This window comes from Scyliorhinus canicula, chromosome 17, assembly GCF_902713615.1.
Source record: "Scyliorhinus canicula chromosome 17, sScyCan1.1, whole genome shotgun sequence".
NCBI lineage: Eukaryota > Metazoa > Chordata > Chondrichthyes > Carcharhiniformes > Scyliorhinidae > Scyliorhinus > Scyliorhinus canicula.
In genome coordinates this window covers 131,450,410-131,477,352 of record NC_052162.1, presented here as the reverse complement: position 1 = coordinate 131,477,352, position 26,943 = coordinate 131,450,410, and the positions used below count along the sequence as shown (strand labels likewise).

Genomic DNA, 26,943 nt, shown 5'->3' with positions numbered 1-26,943 from the left:
TGGGTTTAGGTAGGGGGATCTTTCGCAGAGTCGGCACAGTCTCGATGGGCTGAATGGCACTGTGGGGATTGTTTGAAATGATTCTCTGAAATCAGCTTTCAAAATGATGCAGAGTTTCAGCCAATGAGGGAGATCCGGGCTCAGCCCCGCCCCTCATTCACTCTGATTGGTTGGAGGCCAGTCCGCTCGGTCCTTGAGTCCCCCGCCCTCTTTCTATTGGTTTGCAGCTGCTGTCAATCACTCGGAGATGTGGAGCATGCGCAGTTCCAATGTTAACTCAATCTTGAGACGGTTATGTGGAAAATCTCAGCCTTCATTATCCCGCCGGGTGAGTCATGAGGAAGGGCTGGAGTAACCGTTGGGTGGGTTGGGAGGCTTCATATACAGCCTGTGTAGGCCCTAGTCTCGAATCCGTAGCTCGGTTACGACATTTGAACCGGCGAAGGCTGCAAGAGGCTTTTCCCCGAGACAGGCCCGGATTAACGATCTTTGTGTGCGGCCGGGCGCAGACTCAGACAAAGCCTCAGGCTCTGCGCCGCTTTCCAATCTCTCTGATTGGTTGGAGGACCATCCGTTCTTGTTCGGTCCTCCCGCCCCGCCCCCTCTTCCTATTGGTCCGAACCCGCCGTCAATCAGTCCCTGGGCATTGTGAGCTGGAGTAAACCCTTCACCATCATTGTCAGCTCCCTGGTTTGCAGCTGCGGAGCTTCTCCCTCCCTCCCGGGAACAGGCCCAGGTTAACGGGCACCATCCTGCTTCACACACTGGAGGGTGGTTCACATCACAGGATGGGGGGAGCGGAACAATAAATAAGAGCTTACAATTTGCACTCATGATGTGGAGATGCCAGCGTTGGACTGGGGTGTAAGACAGTAATAAGTCTTACACCAGGTTAAAGTCCAACAGGTTTGTTTCAAATCATGGAGCACTGCTCCTTAGGTGAGTGAAGAGGTAGGTTCCAGAAACATATATAGACAAAGTCAATAATGCAAGATGATATTTTGAATGTGAGTCTTTGCAGATGATTAAGTCTTTAAGGTCCAGACAGAGCGACTGGAGAGAGGGATAATCACAGGTGAAAGAGGTGTGAATTGTCTGAAGCCAGGACAGTTGGTAGGATTTTGCGAGTTCAGGCCAGATGATGGGGGGGGGGGGGTGGGGTGAATGTAGTGCGACATGAATCCAAGGTCCCGGTTGAGGCCGTATTCAGGTGTGCGGAACTTAGCTGTCAGTTTCTGCTCAGCGGTTCTGTGTTGTTGCGTGTCCTGAAAAACGCCTTTGAGAACGCTTACCCGGAGATCAGAGGCTGAATGCCCTTGACTGCTGAAGTGTTCTCCGACTGGAAGGGAACATTCCTGCCTGGTGATTGTCGCGCGACCAGTTGCGCACACATGAGTACGGCCTCAACCGGGACCTTGGATTCATGTCGCGTTACATTCAATCCCCACTATCTGGCCTGGGCTTGCAAAATCCTACCAGCTGTCCTGGCTTGAGACAATTCACACCTCTTTAACCTGTGATTATCCCTTTCTCCAGTTGCTCTGTCTGGACCTGTAAGGACTTAATTACCTGCAAAGACTCGCATTCAAAGTATCGTCTTGCATCATTGACTTTGTTTATATATGTGTGTGGAAACCCACCTCTTCATTCACCTGAGGAAGGAGCTGCGCTCTGAAAGCTAGTGATTCAAAACAAACCTGTTGGACTTTAACCTGGTGATGTAAAACGTTTTACTTTGCACACAAATCAATGAGGACTCTGATCTCTGGGAAAGAAGGAAACCCTGGCAGGTGGGCGGGGAGGATTCACAAACACCCGCTGGAGGCCACAAACCCTCAATAAGACCCATTGATTTTATTGTCAGTCTGCAGACAGGAGCTGGGGAACTGAACCCAGGCAAAGGAGAGGGAGGGGAAAAAACTGGGAGTGGAGGAAGGAAATGGTGAGATGGGTCTGGATTTCAGCCCAGGGAGGAGGGAGAGTGTGTGAGATGGGGATTTACAGCTTTGGGGGAACAAGAGAGGAAAAAATGTTCCAGAGAAACTAGAATTGCCTGTTCAGAGTTTCTATCCTGGACTGACAGTGATGGCTTTTGTAAACTCCTTTTACAGGATATTAGAAAGGGAGCATTTGCAGAGGGGAATTTCAAACCAAACTTCGTACTTCATTTGACCATCATTTAGTTCATCATGACTTGAATATCATCACCTTTAAAGATCAAAGGAAAATGTTTGTCTGTTCGGTCTGTGGGAAAAGCACCAAGATACAAACACACACCTGAGTGAGAGTGTTCCAGTGAACTGACTGTGGAAAGTGCTTTAATCAATTACAGAGCCTGAAAAACATCACACCATTCACAGCAGGGAGAAACCTGACACACGTTCTGTGTGTGGACAAGGCTTCAACTGATCATACAACCTGGAGAGACACAAGGACACCAGCACAATGGAGAAGCCGTGGAAATGTGATGACTGCGGTAAAGGATTCAGTTATAGATCCCGGCTGGAATACCATCGACGCAGTCACACTGGGGCCAATGCAATTGAGAAACCATGTAAATGTGAGGATTGTGGTAGAGGATTCAATTATCCATCCCTATTGGATAACCACCGGCGCAGTCACACTGGGGAAAGGCCATTCACCTGTTCTGTGTGTGGGAAGGGATTTGCTCAGCCAACCGGCCTCATGTTGCACCAGCGCATTCACACTGAGGAGAGGCCATTCAACTGCACTTCCTGTGGAAAATGTTTTCGGTCTTCATCCGATCTCAATCAACATCAGCGAGTTCACACTGGGGAGCGGCCATTCATCTGCTCCATGTGCGGGAAGGGATTCACAAAGTCTTCCAACCTGGTGACTCACCAGCGAATTCACTCCGAGGAGAAGCCGTTCAGCTGCACTTCCTGTGGAAAGAGGTTCCGGTATTCACAGAGCCTCGAAGAACATCAGCGGGTTCACACTGGGGAGAAGCCGTTCACTTGTTCAGTCTGTGGACAGGGATTCACTCAGTCATCCAGTCTGGTAAGTCATCAGCGAGTTCACACTGGGGAGAGGCCATTCAGCTGCACTTCCTGTGGGAAGAGTTTCAAGCAGTCATATGCCCTTGTTGAACACCAGCGAATTCACACTGGAGAGAGACCATTCACCTGCTCCACCTGTGGGAAGGGATTCACTGTGTCATCCAGCCTCAAATCCCACCAGAAAATTCACACTGAGGAGAAGCGATTCAACTGCACTGACTGTGGGAAGAGTTTCAGGTCTTCATCTGCTCTCTTTGTACACCAGCGAGTTCACACTGGAGAGCGACCGTTTACCTGCTGTGTGTGTGGGAAGGGATTCACTCGGTCCTGCAGCCTGGTGACACACGAGCAACTTCATATGTGACCTGAGAAGCTGAATTTTGCTGTTGCTAATCATATCCAGGATTGATAGTCTGAAAACATTTGGTTTGTTTATGCTGACATTTAACAACCCTATACCTGGCTGGAATTTAATATTCTGCAGAAATCATTTTTTTGGGACTGCAATGTCACTTTCTAAAAGCAAAATCTGTAATCTTTCTCCTTAATTCAAGAACTCTCAACAGGAGCTCAGATAAAATATGATTATGAACTTCAATCCTAAATTGATCTCTGGTGGAAACTCTACAATTCAGTGTCTGAAAGGTTCCACTGATTAACATCTCCAATTAGAAAGTGTTGACTAATCCTTCCTGACAGTTTCTACTGACTTCCACATTCTTCATAATGACACCTCCATTCTGAAATTAAATTATCAAGGAACTTCCGTGAGACAGACCATAAGAAGTAGCAGCAGAAGCAGGCCACCCGGCCCAGAGTCTGCTCCACCATTCACTGAGATCATGGCTGTTCTATAATCCTCAACTCCACTTTTCTGCCTTATCCCCACAACCCTTGATTGTCTTTCTGATCTGTTTCACCTCAGCCAGGGCAGCACGGTAGCATTGTGGATAGCACAATCACTTCACAGCTCCAGGGTCCCAGGTTCGATTTCCGGCTTGGGTCACTGTCTGTGCGGAGTCTGCATGTTCTCCCCGTGTGTGCATGGGTTTCCTCCGGGTGCTCCGGTTTCCTCCCACAGTCCAAAGATGTGCAGGTTAGGTGGTTTGGCCATGATAAATTGCCCTCAGTGTCTAAAATTGCCCTTAGTGTTGGGTGGGGTTACTGAGTTATGGGGATAGGGTGGAGATGTTGACCTTGGGTAGGGTGCTCTTTCCAAGAGCCAGTGCAGACTCGATGGGCCGAATGGCCTCCTTCTGCACTGTAAATTCTATGAAATAAGACGTCTCCGTCTGACCCTTTGCCACAGCTTCCTGTCATGGTTGCGTTGGACTAAGACACCCGGAAAGATAGAATTCTAGCTGAAATTCCCAAGCCCGGCAAGTCCCATCTACCCCGAAAGCTTCATGATTTCTTCCTTCTCTGTTGGAAGGTGGGGCCTGTTTCACAGAACGTGCGTAACACAAAAGATCAAATGCTTTGTCCACAAAAGCTCCTCAGTCTCATCCATTCCTTTAATGACATCATGCTCTATACTGTGCAGTTTGACAGCTCCACATCTGACAGGTTCAGGGTGAAGAGTGGAGTGAAACAGGGTGAAGAGTGGAGGGCTGTGCCCAAGCCCCCATATTGTTTGGTATTTTCTTCTCCATGTTCCTGAGCAGAACCTTCCTGCAGATAGAACAAAGGACAATACAGCACAGGAACAGGCTCTTCGGCCCTCCAAGCCTGAACTGGTCATGATACCAATCTTTGCCAAAACCCTCAGCACTTCCTTGTGCAATATCCCTCTATACATTCTGCCAAGCGTTTGTCAAGATGCTTTTTGAATGCCGTTGAAAACTGCTTCCACAACCTCCTCTGGCACATCTCCTCTAAACTTTGCCCCACGGAACTTAAACCTATGCCCCCTGGTGACTGACCCCTCCACCCTGGGAAAGAGTGCCTGCCCATCCACTTGATCCATGTCCCTCATAATCTTGTAGACCTCTATCTGGTCACCCCTCAACCTTCATCTTTCTAATGAAAACAGTCTGAATCTATTCAGCCTTCCACATAGCTAACACAGGTTTGGAAGGAGTTTCCCTAAATACTCGGTCAGACAGCAAACTCTACAATCTGGTCAGGCTGAAAGTGAGGAGAAAACAGGGCCCATCTTGATCAGAGAACCTCTCTACGCTGATGAAATTGTGCTTGTCATTCACACAGAAACTCAACTACAAAGACTGATGGGTTGTCTCTCCCACAGACAGAGAGGGATTGCCTCCCCATGCTATAACTTGTTCTCCCTTACTTTGGACATCAAGACAACCATAGATTTGGGACAGGGTGTCTGAGCAAATTCTGTTACCTTGTGTTCACAGTGATAGACAATCAGTCTCTTGATGCAGAACTTGATGGATGTGTAGGGAAAGCAGCTCCACTTTTGGCTGCCTCCCAAATCTTACATGAAATAACATCAAGCTGTCTCAGCACCAAGATTCTAGTTTCTGAAGCATGTGTCCTCAGCACCTTGTTGTCTGTCAGCGAAACATGGACGTTTTACAGCTATCAAGACAAGAAGCTCAACAATTTCCATCCTCTCTAGTTGCAACACATTCTGGGCACCTCATAGGGAGGGCAGAACCATGAATGTGACAGTCCTCTAAAAGATATATCTCCCAAGGATATGGGCTCTGATCAAGCAGAGACAGGTTCACTGGCTCAGGTACGTTCACAAGATGGAGGACGGTCATTCCAACTGCTCGACAACAGGATCCAACACCAAAAGCAACAACCCACAACCGCACCTGAGAACCACTTCATATGTGACACTTGTACAGAAACTGCCTCTCACAGACTTCTCTCTTCAGCCATCAGTAAAAGTGAACCAGAATGATAGAGAGATGGCAGAAATATTAATTAATTATTGTGTCTCAGATTTTTCAGGGTGACAAAACAGGGAGATGTTACATTGAATAATGAGATGATGAATGAGATAAGTACGTTTAAAGCCCAGAAAGGGGGTCGGATTAAATAAAACAAATCAAATTAAGAGGATAAAGCCGCTTGGTCTGAATGGATTACAACCAAATATATTAAATCATCCAAGGATGAGATCGCAGTTATGTCACTGCTCATATTTAATAATGCATTAAAATAGTGCAGTGCTAGAAGACTGACAAATCACTAACGTAATTCCTGTATTTAAAAAGGTGGACAGGCCATGCCCAACCCCAGTCAGTACCCGAGAGGTTACCGCCTCTCCCATTAGCTGAATCTGCTCCTTCCTCCACCTCTCTCTGCTGCACAATGTTGTACAGGATGCAGCACATCACTATTATTCTGGAGTCCCTGGCTGCCCAATACTGAAGGTCACCTCCGGACCTACCTCGACATCTGAAGCACATCTTCACCATTGCATTGTTCGCTCAATGACACATCTGGTGGTCAGGTGACTCTGGTTATAGCATTCCTGAGCCTCATTGGTGCAGTTCCTCACATGGGCCGGGTTTGAAGAGGGAGTCCCTGGTCTCCAATGATCCAGTCGTTAAATCTGGTTCCTGGAACAAAAATGTCTGGAATATTGGAATGTCACAGTCTGTGTCCATCAGGACCGTTCCCAAGTTTGGGGGATAATGTTCACTTTTATATACAGGTCTGGGGTGGGGAATAATGTTCACTGTTTTATATTCAGGTCTGGGGGGGATAATGTTCACTGTTTTATATTCAGGTCTGGGGGGGATAATGTTCACTGTTTTATATTCAGGTCTGGGGGGGATAATGTTCACTGTTTTATATTCGGGTCTGGGGGGGATAATGTTCACTGTTTTATATTCAGGTCTGGGGTGGGGGGTCATGTTCACTGTTTTATATTCAGGTCTGGGGGGGATAATGTTCACTGTTTTATATTCAGGTCTGGGGGGATAATGTTCACTGTTTTATATTCAGGTCTGGGGGGGGGGATAATGTTCACTGTTTTATATTCAGGTCTGGGGGGGGGGATAATGTTCACTGTTTTATATTCTGGTCTGGAGGGAATAATGTTCACTGTTTTATATTCTGGTCTGGAGGGAACAATGTTCACTGGTTTATATTCGGGTCTGGGAACAGATATTTTCATGTTTTCGATTTGAGTCTGGGAAGTATAATGTTCGCTGTTCCAAGATATTAACAGTGAAAGACAATTCATAAAGGTAAAAAAAGATAAACTATTTCCATTGGTTGGTGATTCTAAAACGAGGGAGTATAGTCTAAAGATTTGGGCTGAGATGTTAGGAAGAACCTATTCAGTCAAAGGTGGTAAAGGTTTGGAACTCTCTCCCACAACAGTTGGGGAAAATGTACAGATAAGCTATTACCTAATGCAGAAAATTAGATAGATTTTTGTTAAGCAAAGATATTGAGGGATATAGGCCAAAGGCAGGTTTATGGTGTTGGGTCACAGATCAGGCATGATATCATTGAATGGCCGGCAAGCATGAGGGGCTGAATGACCTCCACCTGTTCCTTTGTTCGATTCTGCCTCACGCTCAATGCATTCATAGAATCCCTACAGTGCAGGAGGAGGCCATTTGTTCCATCTAATCTGCACCAACCCTCTGAAAGCGCACTCCACCTAGGCCCAATTCCCCATCCTATCCCAGTATTCCTACCTAGGGGGAGTTTAGCATGGCCACATAACCTGCAGTGCTTTGGTCTGTGACAGGAAACTGGAGCACCCGGAGGAAACACAGGAAGAATGTTCAAATTCCACACAGTTACCTGAGGTCGGAATCAAACCCTGACACTGTAAGCATCCAGTACTAACCACCCTGCCATCAAAGCCTACTGAACCTCATATTCCCAGGTGGTCTCCCATTCAAGTACTAATCAGGCCTGAGTCTGCTTAGCTCCTGAGATCAGGCGCGATTGGGTATTTTCAAACTAGTATGGCCGTAGGCAAGACTAATATGGCGGTAGGCTCCCCCCATCACTACTCTCATCCTCCAGCAGCTCTGCTCAGTTTGCCCCTTCATTCGTTGCTGCCTGCTTCCCCAAACAGCTTTCTCTTCTGTTTTCCTCTGCTCGCCAGGCCCCTCCCCTTCGTTTTCTAGCTTATCAGAGATGCCATTAAAAGCTTGAATCTCCAATCAGTAATTGAGCTCTCTGTGATTGGATGGAGAATCAGGGTGAGGTTAAAGTGCCTCATGGACAGCGAGTGGTTATATAATAAACCCAAACTACACCATGTAATTGTGTGAACTATGAAACCATCACAATCAGAGCTGTGTGAGAAAAGTTTGGAGAATATTTTATCTGAATCTTTGATCAATTTTGTTTGCTTAAATATTGTAAGTGACAAAATAGATTGCTGGTTATGTTCCAAAGGCGCTCAGGACCATGAGCCGCTCATCCAGACATAGGAACAGCTTCTTCCCCACAGCTACTAGACTCCTCAATGATTCTCCCTCGGACTGATCTGTTCCCTGTAAGAACATTATTCACAATACCCTATGCTGCTCTTGCTCATGTATTTGCTGTTTGGCCCTTGTTCCACACTGTAACCAATCACTTTGTCAATGTACTCTGTTGATTATTCTTTTTGTTTACTATGTACATATTGTGTGCGTTCCCTTGGCCAGGAAAGAATACTTTTTACTGTACTTCAGTACATGTGACAATAAATCAGTCAATCAACCCGGCCCTGGTGACTGCTTAGTTTTTCCAGCACCTGTTTTGATTTCAGTGAACCCTTTATCTCTGTTTGTAAACTGGCCAGTTAATCTTTCACAGGGGTGAGTTTGTCTGAGATTTATTCAACTAGAAAACCTTTTCCATTCAGCTCCTGCATTACTATAGCAGTTATATATTGTCGTGATCTGCCAGCAGGGCTGTGGAATTAATTGGATTGATCTTCCAAAGCACAAACATACTGGACCGAGTGGGTTCCACCTGTGCTGCATCATTTTGTAAAACTGAATATCCAGTCTCAAGAGATATAGAGAGAGAGAAAGCAAAAGGAATCAGTCTCTTGGGAGTGAGCCCAACCAGAGTGAGCACCTTCAGGGGGGAAAGGGAGGGAAACCAGTTGAGCAGAGGTTTAAATTACTTTTAGAAATGGAACATAACAGCGCATAGATTAAGAATAATGTATGTTTTGTTTTTATTAATTTACCTAAATTGTGCAAAATAATTTTCTGCTGAGTTGCTTTCCAATGGCGTCACGGTTCCCCAGGGCTCCCTGCGGCTGTGAATATGCCCTATTCCCGCCACAGGGATCCCGGTGCGCAGGCGCATTACTGAACTCTGGAGCATGCGCAGTATCATTTTGCAGAGAGCTGTGCGAGTGTGAGAGACACTTTTGTTCATGGGTGAGGGGGTGGGGCGGAGTAATGGAGCCGGGAGTGAGTGAGTGATGGTGCGGAGGCTTCATAAACACCCGGCGGAAGCCGCAAAGCCAGAATCAGACTCTGGAAGTGCCGTGTTTGCAGCTCCGGGTTTATTTTCCCGAGAACAGGCCCAGCTTTACGGCCGCCATCTTATTTGGACGGGAAGAGTTGTGGTGCGCGCGGCTGTCAGGGTGGGAAACATTTTGGGCGTGGCTTCATGGCCCTGGTGACCAGGAGAGAAAATAAGTGGACTCTTTGATTTTCTCACTCTGCACGCAGGAGCAAATGACCGTTGCCCTGATTAATGACCACTATCCCGAGAGGTAATATGTTGCAGGGTGCATGCACGACCAGATATTGCAAAACAAGCATTGTAATAAGGGTGGCACAGTGGTTAGCACTGCTGCCTCACAACACCAGGGATGAGGGCTCAATACCAGCCTTGGCCAACTGTGGAGTTTGCACGTTCTCCCCCTGTCTGCCTGTAATTCCTCCGGGTGCTCCCGTTTCTTTCCACAGTCCAATGTTCTACAGGTTAAGTTGATACGCCACGCTAAAAATTATCCCTTCGTGTCCAACAATGTGCAGGTTGGATGGGGTTGAGGCGAGGGAGTGGGCCTGGGTGCTTTATGGGCTCCACGGTAGCATAGTGATTAGCACCATTGCTTAACAGCGTCAGGTTTGATTCCCGGCTTGGATCACTGTGCGGAGTCTGTGGGTTTCCCCCGGGTGCTCTGGTTTCTTCCCACAAGTCCCGAAAGACATGCTGTTAGATGATTTGAACACTCTGAATTCTCCTTCAGTGTACCCGAACAGGCGCCATAGTGTAACGAGGAGGTTTTTTTTACAGTAACTGCATTGCAATGTAAGCCTACTTGTGATACTAATAAAGATTCTTATTATTGATTATAATTCTTTTTGAGGGTTGGTGCAGACTCAATGGTCCAAATGGCTTCCTCCTGCACTGTAGGGATTCTATCTGACACCAGAATTTGGAACGAGAGCAAGTTATTCGGACCATCGAGCCTGTTCCTCCATTCAATAGGATCATCTTTCATCTGATTGTGACCTTAACCCCACTTTCTTGCCCCCACCCCCTCTATACCTCTTGACACCCTTGTGATTGAAAACCTCAGTCTTGAATATATTCAATGACCCTCCTCCATTCCTCGCTGGTGTGGACAGTTCCAAACACCAATGACCCTCTGAGATAAAATATTCTTCTTTATCTTAGTCTTAAATTTGAAGCCCTTCATTTTTACTTCTAGATTCCTGCACCAGAGGAAACATTCTCTCAGCATCTATCTTGTCAAGCACTTTCTCTGTTTCAATAAGATCACCTCTCATTCTTCTAAACTGCAATGACTACAGGCCCAGCCTCTCAACCTTTCTTCAAAACATAAAGCTTCTTACCCCAAGAATCGGACAAGTTGATGTTCTCTGAACTGTTTCCACTGCAAGTTTGTCCCAACATAATTAATCCTGGGCGAAGAAGCAGGAGAGAATGTTTTGCATTTCTATCCTGGACATATGGTGATGGACCTTGGAAACTCCTTTTACATGGGTAGAAGGTCAGGATTTACGCACAGCAAATTGAAATCAAGAGAAATATTTGTCTCTTCTGAATTTCTAACCTCGAACTACAGCTATAACTTTCTCCATTTACAGGGAGGTAGAAGATTTTAAGACTGAAAATTTTCCTGGACTCAAATTTTTGTGATATCTTTCCAGTGCAGACTTCAGCAGGAGATTTTAAATTTGAGAACAGTGAAATTGGTTCAAGCTGAGTATTAGTGAACATTAATTTAAATTTAGAGTATGCTCTGATTCCATTGCACTAGGGCTGGTGTGACCATGGATAGGGAGGCAATGGCGTAATGGCATTGTCAGTGGACTAGTAATTCAGAGACCCAGGGCAATACTCAGGGGACCCGAGTATCCCACTACAGCAGATGTTGCAATTTGAATTCAATAAAAATATGTAATTAGAAGTGCTAACAATAATTTATAATCTTTTTATTGTCACAATGTGGAGATGCCGGCGTTGGACTGGGGTGAGCACAGTGAGAAGTCTTACAACACCAGGTTAAAGTCCAACAGGTTTGTTTCAAACACTAGCTTTCGGAGCACTGCTTCCTCAGGTGAGGAAGGAGCAGAGCTCCGAAAGCTAGTGTTTGAAACATACCTATTGGACTTTAACATGGTGTTGTAAGACTTCTCACTTTATTGTCACAAGTCGGCTTACATTAACACTGCAATGAAGTTACTGTGAAAATCCCCTAGTTGCCACATTCCGGCGCCTGTCCGGGTACATGGAGGGACAATTCAGAATGTCCAAATTACCTGACAGCACATCTTCGGGACTTGTGAGAGGAAACTGGAGCACCTGGAGGAAACCCACACAGACGGGGAGCACGTCAAGACCCTGCACAAACAGTGACCCATGCTGGGAATCGAACCTGGGACCTTGGCACTGTGAAGCAACAGTGCTAACCACTGCACTACCGTGCGATGCGGTTCCTCAACAATCCATCTGATTCACTAATGTCCTTCAGGGAAGGAATGCCTCAGCAATGTGGTTGAAAGGGCAGCACGGTGGACTAGTGGTTAGCACAACCGCCTCACGGCGCTGAGGTCCCAGGTTCGATCCCGGCTCTGGGTCACTGTCCGTGTGGAGTTTGCACGTTCTCCCCGTGTCTGCGTGGGTTTCGCCCCCACAACCCAAAAATGTGCAGAGTAGGTGGATTGGCCACGCTAAAATTGCCCCTTAATTGGAAAAAATAATTGGCTAATCTAAATTTATAAAAAAAAAAGCAATGTGGTTGAGTGTTAACTGCAAGTCTAGCAAGCCATTCAGTTCAAGGCCAATTAAGGATGGACAATAAATGCTGACTCGGGCAACAATTCCCACATTGAATGAATAAAATAAAGTAGCCATTCATTGCACTCACCTCTGCTCTCCCGAATCACCTCTCTCTCATTGTCTAACTTCCTCTAATCATGAATGTATTTTAATTGTTATTTTCACAAAATGTGTTTTGATGAGGTTTCCACCACTTTCCCAACTCCATTGACTCCTGATTTACCAGTTTAGGTTTACAGTATTCGGGAATAGTTTCTCTTGTGTTAGAGATCATTTCTCTTCCACTTCTGAGCTTATATTGACCAACAAATTCTGATCCATTTTTATTCCCCGTAATTCATTCTGCACATCCTGAAACGTTAATCTCGTTCTCTCTCCACAGATACCTGACCTACTGAGTATTTCCAGCATTTGCCCTATTTATTTCTGATTCCCGGCAGCCACAGTATTTTTTTGTTTTATGGCAGGCATTTTTCACAAAACCAAATCTTGAAACAGAGATGACTGAATTAAGAATGAAAACAGAAAATGCTGGATAGGCCCAGGGTCTGGCAGCATCTTTGTTCACCCGGTAACACATTCTGCTATCTTAACTTCATGTCACCAGCAGCACCTTCCATATTCCTTCTCTCTGACATTAAAACTTCCTCTGTCTTTTCCCTTGCACATCCTTGTTGTGATCTCTCCAAGCTCCTGCCTATCGCTGACCTTCTACTTTGCTCCCCCCTCCTCCATCCCCTCTTATACAGTATATAAGCCACCATCACATTTCTCCTTCTCTTTAACTCTGAAGAAGATTCATACAGATTTGAAACATTAACTCTGTTTCTCTCTCCACAGATGCTGCCAGACCTACAGTATTTCTGTTTTCATTTCAAATTCCCAGCATCTGCAGTATTTTATTTGCATGAACCAATTAAGAACTGATTTATGATGGGGTAAGTGTTAGTTGCAGAGTTTGGTCCCTGGTCACCTTTGTAGCTTGTTTCTCATTTAGCCATTGAATAATTACATTACAGAAGGATGCCATTTAGCCTATCATACCCATGCTGGTACTCTGCAATAACAAATTAGCTAGTCCCACTCCCCAGCCCTTGCATCATATTCCAGCATTTATTTTCCATTCAGGGATTGCACAATTCCCTTTGTTCTTTTGCTTCATTTTGAGATGGAGGAGAAGCTGCTAAGTTTAACCCCAAGGATTTTGGCATGAGTAGGGACCAGCTATTTCCAATCTGAAATTATAAGGGGAGGTATATTCTTGGGGAGATTGGGTTGCTAAATGGACACTGTTCATATGCAGGAAAAAAAAAGTGTTTTTTTTTTATTTAGACATGTTTTTACTCATATATTTTACATCTACATATTTTTTAATTCATTCTTGGGATTTGGGTGACACTGTCAAGAACAGCAGTAAATATTCCCATCCGCAGTTACCTGTGGAAAAGATGTTTGACAGTGAGCCGCTAGTGGATAGGAAGTGACAGGATTTTCAGACAGAGATGATGAAGGATATTTGTCCAGATAAATGCCAATTTTTATTTTTTTTGCGCTTTTTCAAAATTAATTTCGAGTGCCCCATTCTTTTTTTTCCCAATTAAGGGAAAATTTAACATGGCCAATCCACCTACCCTGCACATCTTTTTGGGTTGTGGGGGTGAGACCCACGCAGACACGGGGAGAATGTGCAAAGTCCACACAGACAGTGACCCAAGGTCAGGATCAAATCTGGGTCCTCGGCGCCGTGAGGCAGCAGTACTAAGCACTGCACCACCATATCACCCCTTTTATTGCTTTTTTAACATTGCAAACCAACATTTAACACTGGGGCTAGCACTTTGGGCAAACAGGATCAAAGGTTATGGGGGAAAAGCGGGATTAGGCCATTGAGTTGGATGATCAACATGGTCATAATGAATGGCGGAGCAGGCTTGGAAGTGCCAAATGGCCTCCTCATTTTCTAGGGTTCTACGTGCCATGTAAGGAGATATTTGGCTAGATTATCAAAGAAGTGGTCAAAGAGATTAAATTTAGGGCAGCATGGTGGTTCAGTGGGTTAGCACTGCGTCCTCACGGCGCCGAGGTCCCAGGTTCAATCCTGGCTCTGGGTCACTGTCCGTGTGGAGTTTGCACATTCTCCCCGTGTTTGCGTGGGTTTTGCCTCCACAACCCAAAAACGTGCAAGCTAGGTGGATTGGCCACGCTAAATTGCCCCTTAATTGGGAAAAAAACGAATTGGATACACTGAATTTAATTTTATTAAAAAAGATTTAAGCAGTATCTTGTAGGATAAAAGTGAGGCTCAGAGTTGAAGAGTTTGAGGGGGAAATTCCAGAGCTTGGGTTCTGAGGATTGGAAAGAACAGCCGCAGTGGTGGAATGATTAAAATCTGGAATACTTAAATGACTGGGATTAGAGGAATGCAGAGATCTGGGAGGGTTGTAGGATCACAGGCATTGATAGAAATACGGAGTCACAGCCAGGGACGGATTTTAAAAAAGAGATGAGAATTTTAAAGTTTTGATGTTTAAACAATAACCTTTGTGGGGGTTAAGGGTTTATGAAGTTCTGGTTGAGTTGTAGATACACAAGATTCCTGTCCTTTACCCCGTTCACTCTCCTACTTCCTCGCTCGCTGTCCTCTCATAGAGGCCAGAGACTTGTGTAGGCCCAGACTGGGTGGCAGGTCCAAATCTCTGAAGGATATTTATGAACCAGTTGTGATTTTACAACAATACAGCAGCTTTCACAGTTGCTTTTTCGAGTGACAACCCCACAAATGACCAGAATCATTCAGCTCAATTTCACAACCTGCCTTTGTGTTTCTGTGGGTTCTCTCTCACTCCCTTGTTTCTGTTTTAAATCAACTTCAGGAAACTGAAACCAAACCATCGGGATCTGATAGGGTCGCCCAATTTACCTCTCTCTGAATATCAACATTGGATTGTGAACATGGAAGGAAACAGCACTGTTCGCAGTGGAGAGAAACCGTACACTTGTTCTGTGTGAGACAAGATTTCAACTATTCGTCCAACCTGGAGAGACACAAGGACACGTGCAGCCCGGAAAAACCCCGGAAATGTGAGTACTGTGAGAAGGGATTCAGTTATCCTGTTAGACTGGACACTCATCATTACATTCATACTGGAGAGAAGATGTTTACCTGCTCAGAGTGTGGGAAGGAATTTACTCGGTCATCCCACCTGCTTAGGCATCAATGTGTTCACACTGGGGAGAGGCCGTTCACCTGCTCCATATGCTGGAAGGGATTCACTCAGTTATGCCACCTCACGCACACCAGCGAGTTCACACCAAGGAGAGACCTTCTCAATGTCCAGACTGCAGGAAGTGCTATAAAAGTTCTGGGGAGTTGATATACCATCAATGTCTTCACATTGATGAGAGACCGTTCAGGTGCTCTCACTGCGGGACTGGGTTCAAACGATCATCTGACCTCACTGAACACCAGCAAATTCACACCGGGGAGAGGTAATTTGCCTGCATGGTGTGTGGGAAAGGATTCACTCAGTCATCCAGCCTGCTGAGACACCAGCAAGTTCACACTGAGGAGAGACCATGCACCTGTCCCGAGTGTGGGATGGGATTCAGTAATTCATCCAACCTACTGATGGCACAGCCCGTTCACTTTGGGGAGAGGCCATTCAGTGTGTGGAAAGGGATTTACCCAGTCATTCAGCTTGTGAGACACCAGCAGATTCACACTGAGGAGAGGCCATTCACCTGCACAGTGTGTGGGGAGGGATTCATTAGTTCAACCAACCTGCAGAGACACAGAACGTTCACACCAGGGAAAGACCTTTTAAATGCCCAGACTGCAGGAAGAAGTTCCCGGGAACATGTGACCCATCAACAGATTCACACGGACTAGATACTGTTAAGATGTTCTCCCTGCAGGACTGAGTTCAGAGAATGAAATAACTTGCTGTGCACCAACAAATTCAGTGAGGAGAAGGCTCACGCACAGAGTGTGTGAAGGAATTCATTAATTAGACCAACCTGTTTAGAAACCGGCCAGTTCATGAGTAAACGTGATTGGAATTTGTTGTAAATCGCATCCCGGAGAGAACCATGTGCTTTTCAGTGCTTTACTGATTGAAAAAAAAAAAAATTTAGAGTACCCAATTAATTTTTTCCAATTAAGCAGCAATTCAGCGTGGCCAATTCACCTACCCTGCACATCTTTGGGTTGTGGGGGCGAAACCCACGCAAACACGGGGAGAATGTGCAAACTCCACACGGACAGTGACCCAGAGCCGGGATCGAACCTGGGTCCTCGGTGCCGTGAGGCAAGCTTTACTGATGTTAATAAACTCTAGCTCAGTTATGGAGATTAATAGTCTGGATAGAAGTCATATAAATCAGCTTTGTGTTAAACACAGTGTGTTGAGCCCTTTTAGTATCAAACACAAGTCAGTTCCTGTTCAAGTTGTGTCCCTCCCCTTTTTCCTCCATCCTCACCAACAACAAGTGTAAGGACTCATGAAGCTTCTTTGTCGTTAAGATTGAGACAAGCTGATCAGCTGACTCTGCTGCTTCTTTCTTTTCCACGAAGCCACCAGGCCAGACCTCCTCCAAAGTTCCTCCCTGCCAAGCCAAGACCTCCCCTTCTCTTGTTTCTCTCCCATCTCCCTTCATGCCCCCTTCAGTGCTCATCTTGTCCACCTCCTGTTCCATCAACTCTATTGCTATATAATCGCTTAACACTCAAGTTTCTCAAGTAAACTGATGTTGTTAAAAGTTTTGTCTCTTTGGGTGTCCTCCTGCTCTCCATTACATCTCCCGACATTACCACCTCCTCAAGACACAAATCTTTCTCTCCATCGTCTTTGCAACCTGCCTTTTGTCTCAAGTCTGAGATTATCTTGTTAACTCCCAATTCTGTGTCTATTATTGCAAAAACTCCCATGTTTCCATCCATTCGAGCAGATATCAGCGACTGCTACTGTTCAGAAACAGCTCTTATCAAATTACCAAATAAATTCATGGCGCCGAGGACCCAGGCTCGATCCCAGCCCTGGGTCACTATCTGTGTGGAGTTTGCACATTCTCCCCGTGTCTGCGTGTGTCTCACCCCCACAACCCAAAAGATGTGCAGGATGTGGATTGGCTATGCTAACGTGCCCCTTAATTGGAAGAAAGAATTGTATACTCTAAATTTCCTTTTTTAAAAGAAGAAAAAAAAAATTATCGAATAACATCCCGTGTGTGACAAAAGGTAAACTGACCCTCCTTGTTTTTTTCTGGACCTACCTCAGCTTTCATCATAGTTAACTACCTCCCCACTCACACCCAGGTGATGGGGCTCCTCTCACCTTCGGTGCTAATCTATTTAATCGCAGCCAGAGGATCACCTTCACTGGGTTCTCTTTCCTCTCTGCACAGTTATCTTTGGTATCCCTGAGGATTTCTGTCACCTCTTTTGGCTCCTCCACTGTTGCTAAGAGCCAGGGAAATGCTGTGCGGACACAGGATTGAAATGATTTATCTCGCCCCTCTCAGCTCTCCACTGTCGCTAAGGGAAATACTGTGATGACGAGTTAAAATGTCACCGCTGCACTAATTGAATTTAAATTCAATTAATAACGTTTGGAATATAACGCAAGTCTTAGTAATAGTGACCATGGAACTGCCATTGATTATTGTAAAAACCCATCTCATTCCGTAATGGCCTTTCGGGAATGAATTCTGCCGGCCTTAGCTGGTTTGACCTCCATGTGATTCTGATCCACAGCAATGTGGCTGACACTTAACTGCCACTTTGAGATGGCTGAGCAAGATATTTAGTTCAAGGGCAATTAGCAATGCTGCCCAATGTGCCACAAACATTTGGCAATTTCCATTCTTGGTCTGTTACAGATATACTGATAAAGTTACATTGTCAAGTATCAAATGGTGCAGATATGGAGTCAGAACTCGATCTTCCTTAATTTTCAATCCTTTTGAGATCCCAGAATTTCATCTCCACTTTTCCAGATTAAGACAAATAATTGAGAATTGGGTCCCACGGCGGCTGGAGTACCCACAATCCCAAGCACTTCAGAAACCGCTCTACCTCCAGGTGGGCCGCACATGCTCGGAGGGTCCTGTTCTCGATGAGGTTGTGGAGAGAAGCCGAAAGTGACGGATAGTGAGAGTGGAGAATGTTCATTGTTTCACATTCGGCTCTGGGGCCCCACTCGGGATTTGGAAACCACGCCCCCCCGACACTGACCTCTCACCTGATACCTCACAGTGCCCGGGGAATGATTAACGGCAGCTCCTGACCAACAGGAAGAGAAGGGGATTGGTTGGAGGACCGAACGGGAGCAGCTGGTCCTCCAACCAATCAGTGAATGACGGGCGGAGCTCTCGCGGTGCCGGTTCACAGAAGAAGCAACTGCGCAGGCGCACGTGCCAACTCAAACAAAGAAAGGTTCCTCTCCTCAATTTCTAACCTGGGTGCATAGTGATGATTTTTGTAAACAGAGATTACAGCTATCAGGTAGAAATTAAACAGGTTGGAGCTTATTTTCTTGAGAAAGCAAATCACTCAGTAGTGACCTGATACAAGTCTTTAAAATGATCTGTGGGTTGGACAGGGGCGAGTTAGAGCGGACGCTGCCACTTGTAAAGTAGTCGAATACTAGGAGCCAGGAATAAACATGGAAGGCACGGTAGCACAGTGATTAGCACTGAGAAACGGTGTGGGATTTGCTAGTTTCACGCTTGACACTGAGGAGGCTGATGAGCACTGCTGCTTCACAGCACCAGGGTCCCAGGTTCAATTCCTGCTTGGGTCACTGTCTGTGCGGAGTCTGCACGTTCTTCCCGTGTCTGTGTGGGTTTCTTCCAAGTGCTCTGGTTTCCTCCCACCCTCCAAAGACGTGCAGGTTAGATGGATTGGCCACGCTAAATTGCCCTTTGTGTCCAAAAAGGGTTAGATGGGGTTACTGGGTTACGGGGATACGGTGGACGTGTGGTCTTGGATCGGGTGCTCTTTCCAAGAACCGGTGCAGACTCAATGGGCCGAATAGCCTCCTTCTGCACTGTAAATTCTATGAAGTCCCGAAAGATATGCTTGTTAGTTGAATTGGACATTCTGAATTCTCCCTCAGTGTACCCAAACGGGCGCCAGAGTGTAGCGACTAGGGGCTTCACAGTAACATCATTGCATAAGCCTACTTGTGACGATAATAATAAAGATTATTATTATAAACTAGATCATATATACAAGAGAGTTATTAATACATCCAAGAGTGAGATATGGACACATTTCTTTATTCATTGGATTAGATGTGCAACTTGTTACCAGGGAAAGGAGTTGAGGAAAGTGCTGGGATGTTTCCAAAAGGAAATGGGACAAGCACATGAGAAAAGCGAAATAAAGATCAGCTGACAGGCTGAGATGAGATGGATGGGATGGAAGGAGATGTTTGTCGAGTATAATCAGCAGCAGAACAGTTGGACCAACTGGCCTGTTGGTGCATTGTACAATCTAACTAATTCAATGTAACCTTCTTTTACAGAATATTAGGATTGCAGATGAGAAATTTAAACCAAACATCATGTCAAGTCCTAACAGAGTGTGTCGATTCATCAGGAGTTGAAAATCATCGGCCTTTCAATGTGGAAGGAGAAATGCTTCTCCTGCCTGAGAGAAAAGATTGCAAACATCAGTGTAACTGGAAAAACACTGAGGCACATACACACTGACTGTGCAAAACTTTAACCAGTCACAGAGTCTGAAAAAATATTGCACATTTACATCAGGAGGTGACCGTACTCAGGCTGTGTGTGTGGATGAAGCTTCAACTCCTCGTCCAACCTAGACAGATATCAGGGCACCGGCACCATGGAGAAACCGTGGAAATGTGGGGACTGTGGGAAGGGATTCAATTATCCATCTGAAGTGGAAACTCATCGCCGCAGTCACACTGGGGAGAGGCCATTCACCTGCTCTGTTTGTGGGAAGGGATTCACTCAGTCATCCAGCCTCTACACACACCAGCATGTTCACACTGCTGAGAGGCCATTCACCTGTCTGGAATGTGGGAAGGGATTTAATGCTTTATCAAACCTCCGGACCCACCATCAGGTCCACTCTGATCAGAGACCGTTTAAATGTGCTGAATGTGAGAAGAACTTTAAAAGCAGAAAGGATTTACTGTTGCACCAACGCACTCACACTGGGGAGAGGCCATTCACCTGCTCCGTGTGTGGGAAGGGATTCACTCAGTCATCCCACCTCCTGACACACCAACGTGTTCACACTGACCAGAGACCTTTTAAATGTGCTGACTGTGAGAAGAGCTTTAAAAGTAAAAAGGATTTACTGATACATGAACGCACTCACACTGGGGAGAGGCCGTTCACCTGCTCCGTGTGTGGGAAGGGATTCACTTGTTCATCCTACCTTCTGACTCACCAATTTGTTCACACTGATCAGAGACCTTTTAATTGTTCTGAGTGTGAGAAAACATTTAAAAGCAAAAAGGATCTTCTGAAACACCAACACACTCACTCCGGGGAGAGGCTATTCACCTGCCCTCTCTGTGGGAAGGGATTCACTCGGTTAGCCCACCTTCTGAGACACTATCGAGTTCACACTGGGGAGAGGCCATTCACCTGCCCTGTGTGTGGACAGGAATTCATTGATTTATCCAACCTTTTGATACACGAACGAGTTCACACTGGGCAGAGACCTTACACTTGCCCCGTGTGTGACAAGAAATTCACTCAGTCATCCCACCTGACTACACACCAACTTGTTCACACTGATCAGAGACCGTTTAAATGTTCGCACTGCGAGAAGGGATTTAAAAGTAAACAGAATCTGCTGAAACACCAGCGAGTTCACACTGGGGAGAGGCCATTCAACTGCCCCGCGTGTGGGAAGACGTTTGCTCAGTCAAACAACCTGCTCAGACACCAGCAAGTTCACAGGCGGCATCAAGGTTTGGATTCTGCTGTTATTGCTGCTGTCAATCACATCCAGGACTGAATGATATTTGGACGCCTGTTTTGTGTGGGGTTCCACAGTTTCGTGGTACATATCAATGATTTAGGGTTAAATATAGGGGCCATCATTAAGAAATTGGTAGATGGTACAATGTGCTTGACAATGCGGAATAAAGCTGTGGACAGCATGAAGATATCGTTGGACTGAGTCAGATGGACAGAAAAATGACAAATGGAATTCAATCTAGAGCAGTATGACATCAAGAATTTGGAGGGTAAACAAGAGAAGGGAATGAAGAATAAATGGGATGATGCTGAAAATTATACAGGAACAGTGACCTTGGATTCAAAAACCACAGAGTCCTGAAGGCGGCTGGACAGATAGATCAAGTGGTCAAGAAGGCATTTGGGACAATTTTCTTTCTTGTCTGAGGCTCTTGAGGCCCAGAATGAAAGAATAGGGAGATTATGTTTGGATTTTATAAAACATAGAGCACATCTAGAGTGCTGAGTACAGTTCTGGTCACTACATAATAATCAACTATAAAGTAAGAGTATATTAATCAACTAATATAAACTAACGATTAATAGATAATTTATCATATAGTTACATTCAGTGTTTATTTAATCAAATCTAGGGGATAAAGATAACACTAACGAAGGATTGCAACAGTGAAGAAATCTTAAATTTTCAGCAAATTAAATTCTGAGGTGTTTACATAATAATAATAATAAAGAAAAGCATTTTAGTTAATTCTATAAAAGAAGGTGACTTCAGCACAGTGGAAGTTGATTGGTGAGTAGTTGATAAACTTATTTATTTTAATATTAAATGTATCCTGTTTTAGTTAATAGTCACATAAGTAAAGGTAGGCATCTTTGTCCTGTGGAGTGCACATCCAGTTCCCTACGGGAAAAGCAGGATGTTTCTCATATGCTGGACAATCGCAAGTGCAGGACGTGACATCAGCTGGAGCAGCAGGAAGCAAAGAGGAACGGTTGAGAGATATTTTTATGCCTGGAAACTGTTTCCAGTGGGATTTGATATTTCTCAGGTCAAGATTGGGGGGGGGGGGAGGTGGCAGAGTGGTTGGCACTGCTGCCTCACCGCACCAGGGACCCGGTTCAATTCCAGCCTCAGATGACTGTCTGTGTGGAGTCTGCACATTCTCCCTGTGTCTGCGTGGGTTTCCTCCGGGTGCTCCGGTTTCCTCTCTCAGTCCAAAGATGTGCAGGTTAGATGGATTTGCTATGCTAAATTGTCCCTGAGTGTCCAGGGAAGTGTAGATAAAGCTAAAGGGTTACAGGAATAGGGTGGGGAAGTAGTCTTGGGTGGAGTACTCTTTCAGAGGGTCGGTGCAGATTCAGTGCGCCAAAGGGCCTCCTTCTGCACTGTAGGGATTCTATGCTTCTCAGATTCCATGCTTTGTTTGGTAGAAATCAATGATTTAGACTTTGTCTTAGGAGGCATGTTCAAGACAATGACAGTCGTGTGTTTGATAGTGAGGAAGATATCAGTCAAGTAACAATTGGAGATTAATCTGCAAAATTGTGAAGTAATAAATACATTTGGGGCAGACAAACAAGGCAAAGAGAAATAGTATTACTGTTACGAGAGTGAGAAGTGTAGAGGCACAGAGGGAGATCGGAGTGCAGGTGCACAGATCCATGAAAGTAACAGGAGAGGTAGATGAGGTGGTTGAAAAGACACGGACACGGTTGAGGGCAGCACGGTAGCACAAGTGGATAGCACTGTGACTTCACACTTCACAGTGCCAGGGTCCCGGGTTCGATTCCCCGCTGGGTCACTGTCTGTGCAGAGTCTGCACATTCCCCCCGTGTCTGTGTGGGTTTCCTCCGGGTGCTCCGGTTTCCTCCCACAGACCAAAGACGTGCAGGTTAGGTGGATTGGCCATGATAAATTGCCCTTAGTGACCAAACATTTAGGAGGGGTAATTGGGTTACTGGGATAGGGTGGAAGTGAGGGCTTAAGTGGGTCAGTGCAAACTCGTTGGGCCGAAAGGCCTCCTTCTGCACTGTATGTTCTATGACTATAGTTCTATGACTATGACACACAGGATACTTTCCATTCCAAGACTGGAACTAATGAAGATGGTTTAATTGCAATGATTTACTCGGGCAGACAATAATCATAGTATATTAAAGGATCTTAAAATAGTATTTTGAATGAGTGTTTTCCAAAGTTAAATGAAAATTCCACACTCCGGGTAAAGACACCACCCAGAAACATGCTGATGTGGCAAAGACACAGACACCTGCAAGGCACATGTCAGTAACTTGTTCTTCAGTAACTTGTTTTTACAGACTGCAACTTGTTTTAAAAATATCTCCAGGGCCCACATCAGTAACTTTTATTTTCAGTATTTTTTTTCCATGTCCTAAAGTAGCAGATACAGCTAATGGTGCAAGGTGGAGCAGGTTGTCAATGAGGGAGAGATTAAGAGGAGTCATAGAGGGATCAGGGTGAAAAATGCTTACTCTGCCTTGTGAACACCCGCAGCTTGTTTCAGTCTGAACCAGACAATGTTCAAATGTAAATAATCCCTTGCCTGTGTGGCCTACAATGTATAAATATTGCTTCATTTCTGAACCGGGTAGAGTCAGCTCCAGAGATCTTTCTTTGAAGTTGTGCTCTCCCAGTGGGTTGACTAATAAACAATCGTTCTGTACCTGGGTCTCCTGAGACTATTTCATATAATTATCTTCTCTACTACACCGATATTAAGTGAGACATAGCGTATAAGAGCAGGAAATATGTCCAGAATTTGCTGTTGATGAATGATTACAGATCTGAAACGCCTCTTTCTCCACAGATGATGCCAGTACTGCTGAGTAAATTAGACCACAGCTAGATTACTGTGCACCATTCTGGTAACCGGATTACAAGGAGGATGTGTTCACACCAGAAATGTACAGACGAGATTTACGAGAATGTTGATAGGATTGGAGAATTATCACAAGGGGGGAAAAATTGGAGTGGCATCAACAAATCAATCATTTACTCTCCTATGCAATGGCATGGTGGTGTTGTCACTGGACTAGTAATCTAGAGACCTAGGGTGAAAGTTGCTATAGTTTTGTCGAGAACATAGGCTGCTCTCCCCTTTGAGATAGAGAGTAGACTGGCACTGATTTAACCCTAGGGTCCACAGACCTCAGGGAGAGACAAGGTTAAGAAGGCAGGGCCTTCATGGTAACCTCAGCCATATGGGAATTGAACCCGCGCTGCTGGCATCTCTATGCATCACACACCAGCCATCCAGCCAACTGAGCTAACCGATCTCCCAGAGAACCAGAGTAGTGCAGTAGGGACCACGGCACACGGTAAAATTTGAATTCAATAAAACTTAAATCATGAAACGATTCTCATAAAAATCCATCAGGTTCACTCGCGTCTTTCAGAGAAGGAAACCTGGAGTTGAACGTCTGGGGATCTGTGAATTAGATCTGCCTCAATGTGGTTGGCTTTTAACTACCCTCCGAAATGGCCCAGCAAGCCCACTGAGTTATAGGACAACGAGGAATTGGGTAAAAATGTTGGCCTTGCCAGTGATGCCCACAGCCCAGGAATGATTCGTCACTGAACCCCTCTCCTTCTCTGCCAGCTCTCAAATGAGCAGATTCATTCAGGTCAATTTCAGAACTTGTTTTTGTGGATTCCCTTCCACTTCCTATTTTCACCGTAGCTCTAATTCGTGTCCAGAGTCCTGCACGTCTGTCCTTGGCCTGCTGCCATGTTCCAGTGAAGCCCAACTCCCGGGTACGTACCTTACAGCCTTCTGGACTTAACACTAAGTTCAACAACTTCAGATTGTGAACTGTCCCGTCCCCCCCCCCCATTTTTTACTTACATTAATTTATTTTCATTTCTTCCATTGATTCATTTTTCCATCTCCCCTTTTCATCCCGCTTTCCAGTTTGTTTTTCGCTTATCACCATCTCCCCTCTCTGCCCCACTGGGATCATCTGTTCCCCGTTGTCCTTTGACACATTGCTTATTCCGCCATTAAAACATTCTGATCTCAGCAGCACCCTTCTCAGTCATGATCACCAGATTTACATTAGAATAGAATTAGAAGAATGTGCCTTGGAAAGGGTCCAGAGGAGGTTCACAAGAATGATCCCTGGAATGAAGAGCTTGTCATATGAGGAACGGTTGAGGATACTCAGTCTGTACTTGTTGGAGTTCAGAAGGATATGGGGGATCTTCCTGAAACTTACTGTGAGGACTGGATAGAGTGGAAGTGGAGAGGATGTTTCCCCTTGTGGAGAAACTAGAAGCAGAGGACACCATCTCAGACTGAAGGGATGACACTTTAAAACTGAGATGAGGAGGAATTTCTTCATCCAGAGGGTGGAGAATCTGTGGAAATCTGCCGCAGAAGGCTGTGGAGGCCAAATCACTGAGCTAGATAGGTTCTTGGTTAATAAGGGGATCAGGGGTTATGGGTTGAAGGCAGGAGAATGGAGATGAGAAAAATATCAGCCAGGATTGAATGGCGCAGCAGACTCGATGGGCTGAGTGGCCTAATTCTGCTCCTTTGTCTTATGGATTGCAGAAGGAGGCATTTGGCCCATCAAATCTGAGAGAGCACCCTATAATAATAATCTTTAATATTGTCACAAGCAGGCTTAATTAACACTGCAATTAAGTTACTGTGAAAATTCCTGAGTCACCACACTTTGGCACCTGTTCAGGTACACTGAGGGAGAATTCAGAATGTTCAATTCACCTAACAAGCACATCTTTTGGGACTTGTGGGAGGAAACCAGAGCACCCGGAGAAAACCCATGCAACACTGGGAGAACGTGCAGACTTCGCACATACTTCATCCAGCAGAGGGCAGTAGAGCGGAGCTGCTGTTTGGCTGTTGCGGGGACAATTTGCATCAGTGCATTGCGGTCACTGCATCCACAACATGTACCTGAGCAAGACACCCTCCATGTTCAAGTGAAGGCAAGCATCCAGCAGAGGGCAGTAGAGTGGAGCTGCTGATTGGCTGTTGCGGGTAAAATTTGCATCAGTGCATTGCGGTCACTGCATCCATAACGTGTACCTGAGCAAGGGAACTAGAGCTGGATGAACTTCGGATCATTTGGGAGGCAGAGGTGGTCATAGATAGAAGCTTCAGGGATGTAGTTACTCCGAAGAATAAAGATAGATGGGTGATGGTGAGAGGGGCTTGGAGGAAGCAGTCAGTGCAGGGATCCTCTGTGGTCATTCCCCTCAGTAACAAGTATACCATTTTGGATACTGTTGAGGGGGACGACCTACCAGGGGTGAGCCATGGTGAACGGATCTCCAGCACTGAGTCCATCCCTGTGGCTCAGAAGGGAAGGAGGGAGAGCAGGAGAGCAATAGTTATTGGGGACTCGATAGTTAGAGGGACAGATAGATGGTTCTGTGGCAGCGAAAGAGACTCACGGATGGTATGTTGCCTCCCGGGTGCCAGGGTCCGTGACGTCTCGGACTGTGTTTTCAGAATCCTTAAGGGTGAGGGGGAACAGTCACAAATCGTGGTACACATCGGTACCAACGACATAGGTAAGAGAAGGGACGGGAATTTAAAACAGGAATTTAGGGAGCTATGGTGGAAGCTGAGAGCCAGGACAAACCATGTTGTCATCTCTGGTTTGTTGCCGGTGCCACGTGCTGGTGAGGTAAGGAACATGGAGAGAGTGCAGATAAACACATGGCTGCACGGATGGTGTAGGAGGGAGGGTTTCAGGT

The 26,943-nt window shown here is 45.6% G+C and overlaps 2 protein-coding genes and 1 pseudogene across 5 annotated transcripts; 2 read left to right on the top strand and 1 right to left on the bottom strand.

The window, feature by feature from the left end:
* Positions 1-224: 224 nt before the first annotated feature.
* LOC119951961 (gastrula zinc finger protein XlCGF8.2DB-like) lies at positions 225-20,462 on the top strand. Of its 4 annotated transcripts, none has more exons than XR_005457724.1 (4): positions 265-328; positions 13,074-13,171; positions 15,107-15,314; positions 19,760-20,462. XR_005457724.1 is itself a non-coding variant. In XM_038775362.1 (2 exons), the coding sequence occupies exon 2, from the start codon at positions 2,446-2,448 to the stop codon at positions 3,382-3,384; it is 939 nt and encodes a 312-aa protein (XP_038631290.1). In that variant the 5' UTR covers positions 225-328; positions 2,112-2,445; the 3' UTR covers positions 3,385-4,062. The 4 variants fall into 4 exon arrangements, 1 of the variants encoding a protein (XP_038631290.1); XR_005457725.1 differs by lacking the exon at positions 265-328 and adding an exon at positions 9,377-9,693; XR_005457726.1 differs by lacking the exon at positions 13,074-13,171 and having other exon boundaries at positions 252-328.
* On the bottom strand, positions 7,824-7,942 carry LOC119952498 (annotated as a pseudogene).
* A 52-nt stretch (positions 20,463-20,514) lies between the features above and the next one.
* On the top strand, positions 20,515-23,035 carry LOC119952341 (gastrula zinc finger protein XlCGF7.1-like; the record flags this gene model as incomplete). Its single annotated transcript, XM_038776031.1, has 1 exon — positions 20,515-23,035. A coding segment is annotated over one exon (720 nt), but the record flags the coding sequence as incomplete, so codon positions are not given.
* Positions 23,036-26,943: the final 3,908 nt, after the last annotated feature.